The 13,121-nt window shown below is 42.6% G+C and overlaps 1 protein-coding gene across 3 annotated transcripts in view; it reads right to left on the bottom strand.

Moving 5' to 3' along the window:
* Positions 1-12,873, bottom strand: part of ERN1 (endoplasmic reticulum to nucleus signaling 1) — a 74,886-nt gene extending 62,013 nt beyond the window's left edge. Inside the window, exons 1-2 of one of the 3 annotated variants that reach the window (XM_023511017.1) lie at positions 11,369-12,873; positions 58-178 (exon numbers count right to left, since the gene is read on the bottom strand). Coding sequence is in view for 1 of the 3 variants with exons in the window: in XM_023511016.1 (XP_023366784.1) it covers positions 58-229 (172 nt within the window). In the remaining 2 variants the exon portion in view is untranslated. Of the gene's footprint in view, positions 1-57; positions 380-11,368 lie in introns of those variants that run through there. The other 2 variants (XM_023511016.1, XM_023511018.1) reach the window with 2 other exon arrangements.
* Positions 12,874-13,121: the final 248 nt, after the last annotated feature.

The following is a 13,121-nucleotide window of genomic DNA, read 5'->3' as shown; positions in this document are numbered from 1 at the left end:
AGGTGTATGTGGCTGGCGCCTTAGCCACTTGAGCCACAGACGCTGAGCCCAAATTACCTTCTTTTAAAGTCCATTTGATTGAGCCCGTCCTTTTGCTGACAGCATGCAAACTTCCATCCAAGGTTGACACAAACAACAGGGTCTCAGGAAGCGTCACTGTGCTGGTACTTCCAAAAATCTGCAACAAGAATCTTTCCATCAATATGATTACTTCACGTTGGGCACGCATAATCACGGGCCCACCCCCAAGGCCATGGTCTAAAATCCTCCATCTCACAGATGAAGAAACTGATTTGGAAAACCTAACTTCCCATCGAGGACATGTGTCTAGGCAACAGCTGAGTCAGAACTAGAGCCCAGGTCACCTTACTCTAATCAGCAATTCTACCTGCAGACAGACAGGCTCGTGCCCTAATACGACAAGGACAGGAATTCTGAAATAATCCACAGGCAACCTCCGCCGAAACAGAGGGGGAAAGTACACTCAGCTCTCCGCCTGCCTTCTTTCAGGTGTATTTCGCTCTCTAAAACCAGGTCGTCTCAGACTTTATGATAAGAAAAATGCCAACACACACATGCACTCACACAATTTTTAAAAGAAAAAAGGCCAGGTACAGTGGTTCATGCCTTCCCAGCATTTTGGGAAGCTGAGGCAGGAGGATCACTTGAGGCCAGGAGTTCAAGACCAGCCTGGGCAACATAGTGAGACCCCATCTCTACAAAAAAGTAAAAAAAAAATTAACTAGGCACAGTGGCAACACACCTGCTCTGCTAGCTACTTGGGGAGGCTGAGGCAGGAGGAAGAGCCTAGAAATTCCAGGCTGCCATGAGCGATCATCGTGCCACTGTATTCCAGCTTGTTTCAAAAAAAGCAAATACTTACGGGGACATTTTAAAGCAAAATGGGAAAAAGAACTTTCAATAGAGAGTTTAGAGACAGTCATAAGATTCTAATAAAGACAAGTTATCAAAGAAAATGAAAAAAAAATAAAACCCCAAACTTTTGCCCACTTAGAATAAAAATACAATTTAAACTCAAATGTACCTTTTTACTCAATGAATTTAAAAAAGGAAAACATTTTAAAGAAAATAGCCAAAGGCTATAGGATTAACTTTCTCATCCATTGCTAGTAGCATTGACAATTATAAGTTAGTATAATCTTTCCGGAAAGCATCAATGTGCTCATAGTTTTTGATTCTGTAATTCCACGTCTATACCCTAAAGAAATAATTCCAGATCTGGAAAAAGCTCTGTACATAATGATACTCGTTACATCTCATTTGCAAACACAAAAAATACTAGAAAGAACCAAATTTCTAGTAATATCTAAATGGATACATCAGTTAAGACATAGATGCTCAATGGAATATTATATAATCATTAAAATAACACTTGAAAAAATCTACAACCTGGAGAAATGTTTACCTACATTATCAATTGAAAAATAGAGAATGCAAAATTTGGTGTACACTGTGTTATAATTATACAGGACAGATTTTTCTGCCTGTTATCTGGCTTTGCTCCTGAGCCCTCATCCACATGGTTTCCATGGCAGGTGTGAGTGTGTGCACGCACACACATGTGCAAGTGGATTATGACAGCTGGTAAGGTTTCCCTTTTTGAGGCGTAAGTCCATTCAGCTATATCACTCTTGTAATGAGATATTCTCTTCTTTTATCACTATTCTATTTTGCAAATGAGCTGGTTCCCAAGGGTCTTCAATTAAAAACAGGCAAATGCAACTTGCTTATACTGCAACGGTTTGAATTTAGGCACAAATGCTATACATACACACACACACACACACACACACACACACATATATATATATATATATTTTAGAGGCACTTTATTGTCCTCGGTAGAGTGCTGTGGCATCACACAGCTCACAGCAATCTCCAACTCCTGGGTTTCGGTGATTCTCTTGCCTCAGCCTCCCGAGTACCTGGGACTATAGGTGCCCGCCACAATGCCCAGCTATTTTTTTGTTGCAGTTTGGCCTGGGCTGGGCTTGAACCTGCCACCCTTGGTATAAGGGGCTGGTGGTCTACCCACTGAGCCACAGGAGCCAACCAGCACAAATGCTATTTTTAAAATAAAGGAGTATGGGTGGCTTTTGGCATTACATGAGAAAGGACAGGGTCTTACTTACGTATTCTCAACTTCTGGGATGGCTGTCACTTTCAGTCAGAGCCAGGATGCCTAGTTAATCCTTTCAAAGGGAAGGTCCCACTCTCTCCAAGGCAGCCTGGGGTGGCAGGACAAAAAGCCCCGCCCCTGCATTTCTCTTCCATGGCGGAGACCCACTGGTGGGCAAAGCAGCTGCCAGCACCTTGCTCATCTCTTGGGTGTGCCTGGCCTGCCCTGGCCAGGGAAAGGTGGAGCCCTCTGCTCTGCCCGGGAGTGGGAGAAGCTATCTCAAGCCTTTTTGCCACTGCTCAATCTGTTCTCTGTGCAAAGCCTTAAGTCTGAGGAAGAGGAATCTTCTTTTTTTCCCTCAGAAATGCTTTATGTTTTTACCATGGCAGATTTTTCTTTGGGGGGAGGGAGTATGTTTTTAAAAAATTACTATAGGTACATATTAGCTATATGTCTTTATAGGGTCATGAGAGGTTGTGATACAGGCATACAATGGAGATTAATCAAATCCGGGGAACTGGGGTATCCATTTCCTCAAGCATTTATCATTTCTTTGTGTTAGGAACATTCCAATTCCAGATATGTCTTCTTTTAATCCCACCTTCAGAACTAGGAAATTAGTCTCTGAGTATAAACTGACTGGGCAAATGGGGGCCTGCAAGGTGGTGCCTGACCAACCCAGAATCCAACGTCATTGTTTAGGGAGTGGTTAAAATTATTTTGGCCTATAAGGTCCAAATGGTGACAAGCCACATCTGGACCTACTCTCATCCGAACCAGAGGACCAGGCATGTCCCAGAGCACCTGGGCCTAAAGAACAGTGGCCCCCAAGACAAGGCCACTGGAGGCTATACAGCTAATCAGATGGGACTATCTCCCACTGAGGAGGGGGAATGGATTTGCAGCTTGGTTGGGATGGTTGGACTGTGTCAGATGGGGACAGATGGAGAATGACTAAATAGAAAGGGGGGGGCGGACATGGTGGCTCACACCTGTAATCCTAGTACTGTGTGAGTCCTAGGCAGGTGGGTTGCCTAAGCTCAGGAGTTCGAGACCAGTCTGAGCCAGAAGGAGACCTGGTCTCTAAAACTAGCCAGGCATTGCGGTGGTGGGGGGCTTATAGTCCCAGCTACTCAGGAGGCTGAGGCAAAAGGATCACTTAAGCCTAAGAGTTTGAAGTTGCTGTGAGCTGCCATGCCAGGGCACACTACTGAGGTGAAAAAGTGAGACTCTGTCTCCAAAAAAAAAAAAAGGGGGGGGGAGGGAGTGATGTAGGCATATCTGAGAGCCAGGAAGTTGAAATTTCTGCAGAGCCCTCTCCACCCATGAAACAGGAATAACCATCTTGTGCAAGAGGTCTTGAGATCCACAAGAGAATTAAGTTGAACTCTCTGGGTGGCGAAAGTGAAAAACTTGGGAAAGTTCTCTGTTTTCTGTCATGTGGAAAAAGCTGGATGAGAAGGACCCAGACAGAAGCCTGGGGAGAAACACGGCTGAAAGGCAGGGAGTGCACGGCCCGGCTCCCCTGCTCCTCGGACCAGTCTCTGGGCTCAGGGACAGCCCAGTCCTTACAATCCATTCCCCTTTGCTTTCACCTCTTAGGATTAGGGTCTTGGCTCTTGGAACAGAAAGAGTCCATACACACACACACACATACACACACACACACACACATACACACACATATACATCCCCTTAAAGAGATACAGAAAGAAAAAAGATGAAAATAATGCAACATTATAGCAATAGTTTTTTTCTTCTTTATTACCTAAATTTTCAATAATATAATGATATAACCTGCAATGAAATTTTTCATAAAACAGGAAGGAGATGGCCAAGTTTAGATAGTGAGAGAGAAGTGTAATTTAACACATTGACTGCCACACTAGAAAACAAAATTTTTCCTTGGGGCCACGGGGTTTTATTAGGTCAATGTAGGTCAAGTGTTGCGTGCATTATATATGCATCACGAGGCCCTGGGATCCAAACTAGTGTAAGTTAAACACAACTCACCTGGTAGTCAATGTGTTCAAGGTGTTTCAGTGAGCACCTGAGTTCCAGGTGAAGCACTTTCCATCTCAGGACATCAGGCAACTTACCCACCTTTGGTTATTAATATCCACTAAACAAGGAGGCAAAAGTTTAAAAACACAGAGATCTCCTCCAAAGATTATATACCTCCAAGAATAGATAAGTTCAGTGTTATTAAAGCCTGTGGTACAACTAAATATAATGAACTAAATGCCCCCAAATGTATGTTATGACAGTATTAATCTTTTAAAAGTTTAGTATTTACTAGAACATACTGATGCTCCCCTGCTCCTAGTGTGGTGACACACGTCACCTGACTTGCTGAGCATCCTGGAAACCACAGGAAGAGCAATTGTCTATGGTTGGATGGGTGGCTCAAAATAAAACGCCCACCATATAAGTAACAGACTTCTCAAGTTCCCCAAATACAACCTTTAGAGAGAACCTGAATTTGGCAACTGAGAATGCTGACGGTCAATCATGATGTCTACAGTAACGTCACATGATCTATCACCACCAGGTCCGCCTCCTCTTTTGAGGCTCATGTAGCCCGTTAGAACACCTGCAGAGCCATTATGCTGAACGGCATTATTCTCTCAGATGGCAAATAAATATTACAAATTTTCTGAGTTTTCCCCTCTGGCATTTTTCAAATCATGAAAAAGCCTGCTTCAAATATAGTTGCTATAACCAGCATGAATTAACTGCGCTTCGAGATGGCATTTGGGATACTGATACTGCTCAGAACTATTTGTACCTGAACGTCAAAAAAAATACGGCTTCCTGAAAACAGACTTCTGTCCTGGCCTCTGCCCAGCCACCCAGTCTTCAGCGCACACTTCTCTCTACAAGTAGTGCCCTACAGCTACTGCACTGACTTCCCAGGAGCCTGAAAATGGAAAGAAAACGTCTATTCTGCAGTTCTGCTTTGAGTTGACTATTTAGAATCTGACTCATTTTTGAAACTAGTGGAATATATACTCCTGGCTTTGAGGATGACATCTGGGCACTAGTCAACAGTAACACTGCAGAGGCCGAGAAGTGTAGTGCCAGGTGGTCTAGGTTAGCCTAAAACTAAACATCCATTAACTAACTGGTCCCCACAGACATCAGGTGGCTCTGTCCACATAAGCTCTCTGAGTGATCTTAGTGACCCAAGGTCATTTTGGAAATGCCCAGCCTATAGACTATAATGCCAAGGCAATTGGAAAAGCCAGCAAATGTCACTTGGCAGGCTTCAGGGGTAGGAGATCTTTCACTGCAGCGCTGCTCAGCCAGGACTGGACCAAGAGTCTCCCTCTCATGAACACAGAGTAGGGGCAGGGCTGGATCCAGATGCTCAGTGCTCTGATTATAGAGTGACATTTCACAAAGCCCTGCCGACTCCTCATTCATAAAATGCATCACTTATTCTGTGTTTCCTACAAAGACCTGGAAGCAACTACCAACTACTTACGCAGGATGATTAAAATGCAAGTCACCAACAACTTAATTACTCTCTGATAGTCTGAACTCAATGACTCATTAGTGCTCTTGCCATGAAAATTAACTTCTTACGTTTCAGGCGAGAAAAAAACAACCCTTTTCTAAAATACCTTCTAAAATAACTTGAGGATACATCTTCAATAAAGAGAATTATGGACACAAGGGGCATGTAAATGTTTAAACAGCACAAAAATAAATGAAATGGCCTCTTAACAAACCCCCACCAATTTCTAAACCAGTATTTGGGACTGTTCAGGCCAGGAGGTGGCTCACCAGTGGCTAGAGAACCCCAGCAAAGACCCAAGCCTTGGTTTCTGCAGCACATCGGAAGCTGTGGCTTGTTTCTGCTCAACTTACTCCACACCCACCTCAATACATACAGTAAGGTGGCACCCCGCAACTCCCCTGAGATTCAGGACACATGAAAGCTGAATGCTTCTCATCAGGGGTTTCAGAAATGCTGCGCTCTCCAAATATAATTTGTAACCACACATATCAAGAACTGGTTCCCAAGTTCAATGACTACCTAACAACAAGGCTCAGAAATAAGGTTAATAAAATAGGAAAAGTCTGGGGTGGCACCTGTGGCTCAAAAGGGTAGGGCACCAGTCCCATATGCTGGAGGTGGCGGGTTCAAACCCAGCCCCGGCCAAAAATTGCAAAAAAAAAAAAAATAGCACAGGTTTTCACTCTAAGTCAGTGGGAAGAAACTGTGCCATGTGCACCCACATCTCACAGCCAGTTTTCCAAAGTGATCTACACTTGAGAAAAATTATAATCTGTTCCATTTGCAAAACTAGAGCAAGCTATCTCTGCAGAAATAAAACTAAGGGCATATATGTACACAAGCACACGTGAACACACACACAGAAAACCCATCATTGAGGATGAGCAAGCCATACACTTCCCAGGTGGCATGTAAACTGATCAAGTCCAACCCAACTGTGCATCTCTATAAGTTAAATTTATACGGCAAATCCATAGTGTTAATTTACCAGGATAAGATAATCAAAAAAGCTAAAAAATTTTTCTAGGCACCTTCTCCCCTTCCCAATTCCACCTCAACAGACAATATTTATATAATAATCTGGCCAATAACAACATTATTTTTCTTTTAGGAGTATCAGATCAACTTCTAGGATTTGCTCAGAGGTTGGTTTTTTTTTCTATGTGCTTTTTTTTTGAGACAGAGTCTCACTTGATCACCTGCGGTAGAGTGCTGTGGCATCTTAGCTTACAACAACCTCAAACTCTTGGGTTCAAGCGATCCTCTTGCCTTAGCCTCCCAAGAAGCTGGGAGTATAGGCACCCCACCACAACGCCTGGTTACTTTTTTAGAGATGGGGTCTCACTCTTGCTTGGTCTGGTCTTGCACCTAAGGGCTTAGGCAATCCACCTGCCTCGGCCTCCCAAGTGCTGGGATTACAGGCGTGAACCACCGCGCCTGGCTTATGTGCTTTTGTTTTATTAATAGTCCTCTATTTTCATTGAATTCCTATTATACTGCATAATACTAACCTTGGTTTTATTTATTTAAAGTTAAGAAAACCATTCCTCCAAACTAAAAATACAATGCTTGTGTAATGCTAGCAAGGGTACTGGCATGTGTTTCCAATGGAATGTCACTATACAATACCGGGTGTACCCTGCTTCCTGGAAGCTACATCCCGCCATCAACCAGGCTGTCTTTTGCAGAGCAGGGGCCCCTTGCCAGGGTTCAAATCCTCTGTCCAGTTGGCCACAGAGGTAAAGCAAAGGCAAACTGACTTAAGGTTCATTTTGGCTGGTTAATGAATATACATTACAGTATTACAGGTAAGACTTGAAATAGGTATGTATGCAAGTGGGGGAAGGATTACATAAGAATGATTTCCAAGGTATTTTGTTTTACTGCCTAGTTAGGAAATACAAAATCTTGAGAACAATTAAAGCTGTATGTTGCTGAATGAGTAACAGCAGATTTCAAATGCATTGTAATTATTAATCTTAGCAATAATGCTGGGAGGCAGGAAGGGCACGCTCCACAGGAGATGAGCCTAAAAGCCCCTAAAAGGGGTGGCAAGATAAGACTGCACTTGTGTGTGGATGTGGCGAGAGAAGTGGTGTCTGACGGATAAGAAGGCAGAGGTTAGTAACAAGCAATGGCAAACAGACTGGGTTATTCTGCTGCCTGTAATTGGCTGAAAGCAACAGGAAGAATTAGCTGATTTTAAGAGATAACAGTAAGACACTGTGGACATGCCATAACAGAATACGGGTCCTACGGGGCTTGTGACAAAAGAAAAAATAAAGGGAGGGGGATCAAATCAATCTGTGCAGTAGTGTCGATCCACCAGGCACGAATATCTCAAAACCGTAATCTGTTAACACAGACCTCTGACAGGCACTAAAAGATATTTAAAAAAAGAAAAGACATGTCTGTTTATAATTATTTTACTTGCAGCAATATTATCTACCTCAGACTATCACCTCAAACAAAGCCTGGCTATTTGTGATCTAGTTGCCTTATAAAAGTACCCAGTAGAGTACCGTTTTCTAAGGCCACGCGATTACATTGTAGAAGGCTGCCTGGTAATTTTTGAAAAACATCAAAAATATACCAAAGCCCCTTGAGCACAAAGACTCAATTCATTACATCAAGCTTTTTACAGAGATTAAGAAAGCAAGTCTCTACCTGGATGGAGTTGAAATACATCCTTCTTAGTAAAGTATGGCAAGAATGGAAAAATAAAGATCCAGTGTACTCCATACTAATATGAAATCAGTATATAAACAATTATATGTTCAAAGAACAATAAAACACTAATATAGGCCAATTTGGGGGTAGAAGGAAGCGGGAGGGGTGAGGAGGGGAACGTATGGCAGAAGGAGTGAGGGCATGAGACGGGATCTCACTGAATGTGCACATTGTGAGGGTGTATAACATGCCCCCTGGGTGAGGGGCTCTTCTCCAAAGGGAACTTTACCCTGGAAGTGAGAACAATGTAAGCTAAAAATTGTACTCTCATATTAATTTGAATAAAGTTTAAAAAAAAAAAAAGCAAGTCTCCAGGGTAAAACCTCATACTGATCAGGGGAGTGGGCTGAACTCAGCTCCCCAAAGGACTACCTTGGAAGGTATCCTAAGTAAAGCCTGATTTGACAGACATACAAAAAAGATTTTTATTCTAACTAAACACTGTTCCCTGACTCCCATCTCATCCCAACAGCAAAGTACTTATCTGCAAATATAGATTTTTGTACAACCACCTAAACACAGTGACACAGAAATCTTACTATTCTTAGCCTTCTATTCAAAGATTAACAACAGAATTAAAACATTGGCGATACCAAAAGACTTTTCTTATTTAACTGTGTCTATGTTTTAAGGATCTCAGTCCACTAAGTCACTTCAAATTCTGTTATACTTCGTTTACCTGCGGGTAGGTCAGTAGTAATCCATCAACCATACAGTTCCTTCCAGCCAGTCTATCGGCTGTTACATTTCCTGATATTAAGTAAATAAAGGTAACCATGACATTTACTTTGGATGACAGTCAAGTGTCTAGCTGGGATGCAGTAAAGGGCAAGGCCTAACTGAAACGGCATTGTGTGGTTTCCAAACTCAGCAGCTAAGAGAGTTAAACTAGTATTTGTGGCAAGTCTGGTGTGTGGTGAAATTAACCACCACCCAAGACAGTTACAAACCTTCAGTCTAGGATCTGATTAAAAAAAGGGGTGGGGGGGCTGGGCGCAGTGGCTCATGTACTCTGGGAGACTGAGATGGGTAGATTGCTTGAGCTCATGAGTTTGAAACCACCCTAAGCCAGAGAGAAACCCCTTCTCTAAAAAAAAAAAAAAAAAAAAAACCAGCCAGGTGTTGTGGTGGGCACCTGTAGTACCAGCTTCTCAGGTAGCTGAAGCAAGAGAATCGCTCAAGCCCAAGAATTTGAGATTGCTGTGAGCTATGACAACACAGCACTCTATGGAGGGTAACCAAGTAATACTCTGTCTCAAAAAAGAAAAAGGGCCACTGTATTTCTGATCACCAAGGTGTGCTAATTTCACAACAGGTGAATGAATATATTTCCCCCCAAACCAGTCCCAGGTTGAATGTCAAAGTTCAATCAATTGCAGTTCTGTTTGTCCTCATGGTCCCTCTGCCATCAACTTTCATTGCCACCATGAGAGGAGGAAATATATCAGGGCATGAAAGGTGCTATATGAAATCATTTTCCACTCCACAGTCAGAAAAACAAGCCCTTGTTCTCAGCGTGATAGCAAATCCCTAAGGTCCCTGAGGATCCTTGGGAGCTAGGCCAAATCCCACATTTTAGATATGAAAACTAAAACTCAGGGTTACACAACCATTTAGTGGTTCAGCTTCAGAATACAGGCAGCCACACTATATTTTGTCTTCACTAAAGGGAAATAGCATCAATTAGGTCCAGTAATAATAGACTTATTAGGCTCAATTTCTTAATGGAGAAACAGTCTAAACAAACTAATAAAGGTCAGACTTAAAACTATGAATTCAAAAGGGCACTACCAGCCTTACGAAAGGCCGCATTTTATCCATTTGAGTACATATACTCATGGGCAGTACCTATTATCAAGAAGCTCTCATGTGAACACCCCAGGGGGAAAAAAATCCACTCAATCTGATATTAAGTTCTTCAGTCCTGATAACTGCAACTAATCTGAGACTGTCAATTTTGCTCTTCACACTTGGTTAGAGATTTCTTGAAGGGGGTGAGGAGAGAGGAGTTAAGCAGAAAGCAGATAACTGCTCTAGTTAAATAAAAAGTACCTACAAACAACTGTATTTATGACATGATTGCCACAACGCTTGCCAGATGTTGCCAAGCTTTAGGGTATAAATTAAACACTGTGAAATACGCCTCTAGTTGAGATGCCCAGTCAGACTGACTTCAACCAGCCGGGACCCCCACTTGTTTGAAGTACGTTTGAGGATCACTCACTTCCCTCCTGACCCGGAGGCCACCATCTGACCTTCCTCTCTGCAGTTGGCTAGTTATGTGAGGACACACATCACATAGTAGGGACTGTCTGTGGCTTCTAGGATATGTAATTTTTGAGATGAAAAAGGCAATCAAGCCCCAAAGAGGTGAAGTGGCTTGCCCAAGGCTCCCCCGATAGTTAACCAGAGACACAGGACTGAAACCAAGGTCTCCACCTCCCCATCTGGTCTGCTGCCCCCTACGCCAAATTATAATTTCACTACTTTAAATCACGGTTCTCCAAGAGCCAGAACCTTAAATTACTTCAGGCCTGAGGCTCTCCTTTGAATCCTGCTGGGGTAGATACAAACCAGCATTCTGTTCTGATATGAGGGTTGGATTTTTTAGATGTGGCTAAAACATAATTTGTAGATTCTCTGTAGACGCCCAATATACCAAATGGCACTGCAAATTACAGAGGGTGGGGTCTTTAAAAAATGTATGAAAATTCCTGAGATCCCACTGTTGATCTAAGTGGTTAGGAATAACCCCAGAAAAAGTCAAAGGTCACAGCTTTAACCATCATAAAAAAATGCCTACGATACATATATCTCCAGTGTAGTTTTTAAAATTTTGTTAATTTTTATTTTCTTTTAAATTGACATATAAAATGTGTGCACATGTGCACAACATGTTTTGATATATGTACACGTATACATAGGGGAACAGCCAAGTCAAGCTCATTAACATATCCATTCCTTCAGATTCTTACCTTTTTTTTGGTGATGAGAACATTTAAAATCCACTCTTAACAAGTACATAATACATTGTTATTGATCACAGTCACCATGTTGTACAATAGATCTCCTGAACAGTCCAGATTAATGACTTATAAACGTGTCCTTCGATGAAGATGAGGATGATGCCAGTTCCTGGCAATTTCTTTGATGAACCCCGTTCTTAATGTCATTGTCAAGGAAACACGCATTACTGATCAGCACAGGGCAACTCCTCTGAACAGCAAGGACCATTTTAATGACCAACCATAAACTAAAGGGCCTCATGCAGCAGCTATGACTATTACACTAGTGAGAATAAGATGCACGGGGGATGACACCATATTCAGATACTGACTTTTGCATGTGGAAAAAATCTCATGTCATCAGATTTCCATAATTCCAGCATAGCTTTTTATTTTCTAGGCTCATCCAAGAGGCCATCTTTATGCAACTCTCAAGCATGTGGACAGAGATAAGAAAGGATAAGAAACTGCCTGGAAGGCCGTTGGCACGACCAAACCTATAGAGTGGTGGCTCAAAAATTGAGGAGCAACAGGAGCAGAGCAAGAGGAACTGGTCAAGATCGAACAACGCTGCTTTTTCCAGCTTATCAAGTGGTTGGCAGGAAACAGAAGCAGGAAAGAATTACCATGACGGAGATATCAAAGCTTTGGGCTCAACAAAGAGGCCCTTCCAGACATCAAAGAACAGAACCCCCTCCAGAAAAGGGGAAAATGGCTGTCCAGGGCAGGAACAGGGGAGGGGACATGCTTTTATAGGATACGCTCAGATGCCAACAGGCTCCATGTTCCCAGTAATCTCTCTTCCTAAAGTCACTGTCCTGGTCAAGCTCCTGCCTGGTCTGGAGATCATCCAGTCCTGGAGGTCAACTTCTCCAGGTCCCACAAGTGGGTACATGGGCATGTGGATTGTGGGACAAGGTGGCTAAGCTTTCAAATTTGTTTTTTCTTTTGAAAACTGAGGAAGAGCAACATGTCTCTAAACACTAAGAAATCAAAATAAATATTAAGAACTTCAAACATAAGAGTTACATAAATATTAAAGATCATTTAATAAAAGAAATTGGCGGAGGCCAAAGAAATCATCAGGAAGTAAACAAGACTCAAAAACCTGATGATCCACTCTGCCTCGAACCTCAATTGCTCCCCATCTCCTACTCTCATGGGCAGAGAGCAATAATATAATAGCTGGTGATGACGGAGACGATCTGAAAAACAATTAAGAGAAAGTTAAAATCTTGCTTTGTGATGTTTAAGAAGAAGAGTATAACTGCTAAAGAAAGTTCTATTAAATGTTAAGCTTCATTTAAGTTCTGGGATTGTATTTCAGTCATCTGGAAACTCACCAGATGAGTGTAACCACCAGTGTAACATGGTGGTTAAAAGGGCATATTCTGGAGCCAGAACACCTTGGGAAGTCATTACCTCTCTGTGTCTTGGGTTTCTTTTTCTCTTTCTTTTTTGACACAGAGTCACTATGTTGCCCTCAGTAGTGTGCGGTGGCGTCACAGCTCACAGCAACTTCAAACTCCTGGGCTTAAGCAATACTCTTGCCTCAGCCTCCCAAGTAGGTGGGACTACAGGTGCCCGCCACAATGCCTGGCTATTTTTTTGTTGCAGTTGTCATTGTCACTTAGCTGGCCCGGGCTGAGTTCGAACCTACCAGCTTTGTTGTATGTGGCTGGCGCCGTAACCACTGTGCTACAGGTGCCGAGCCTGTGCCTTG

Source organism: Otolemur garnettii, unplaced genomic scaffold (genome assembly GCF_000181295.1).
Source record: "Otolemur garnettii isolate 467f Iridium unplaced genomic scaffold, OtoGar3 scaffold00018, whole genome shotgun sequence".
In the NCBI taxonomy this organism is placed as follows: Eukaryota; Metazoa; Chordata; class Mammalia; order Primates; family Galagidae; genus Otolemur; species Otolemur garnettii.
The sequence above is the reverse complement of the archived record's forward strand: the minus strand, read 5'-3'. Positions and strand labels throughout refer to the sequence as shown.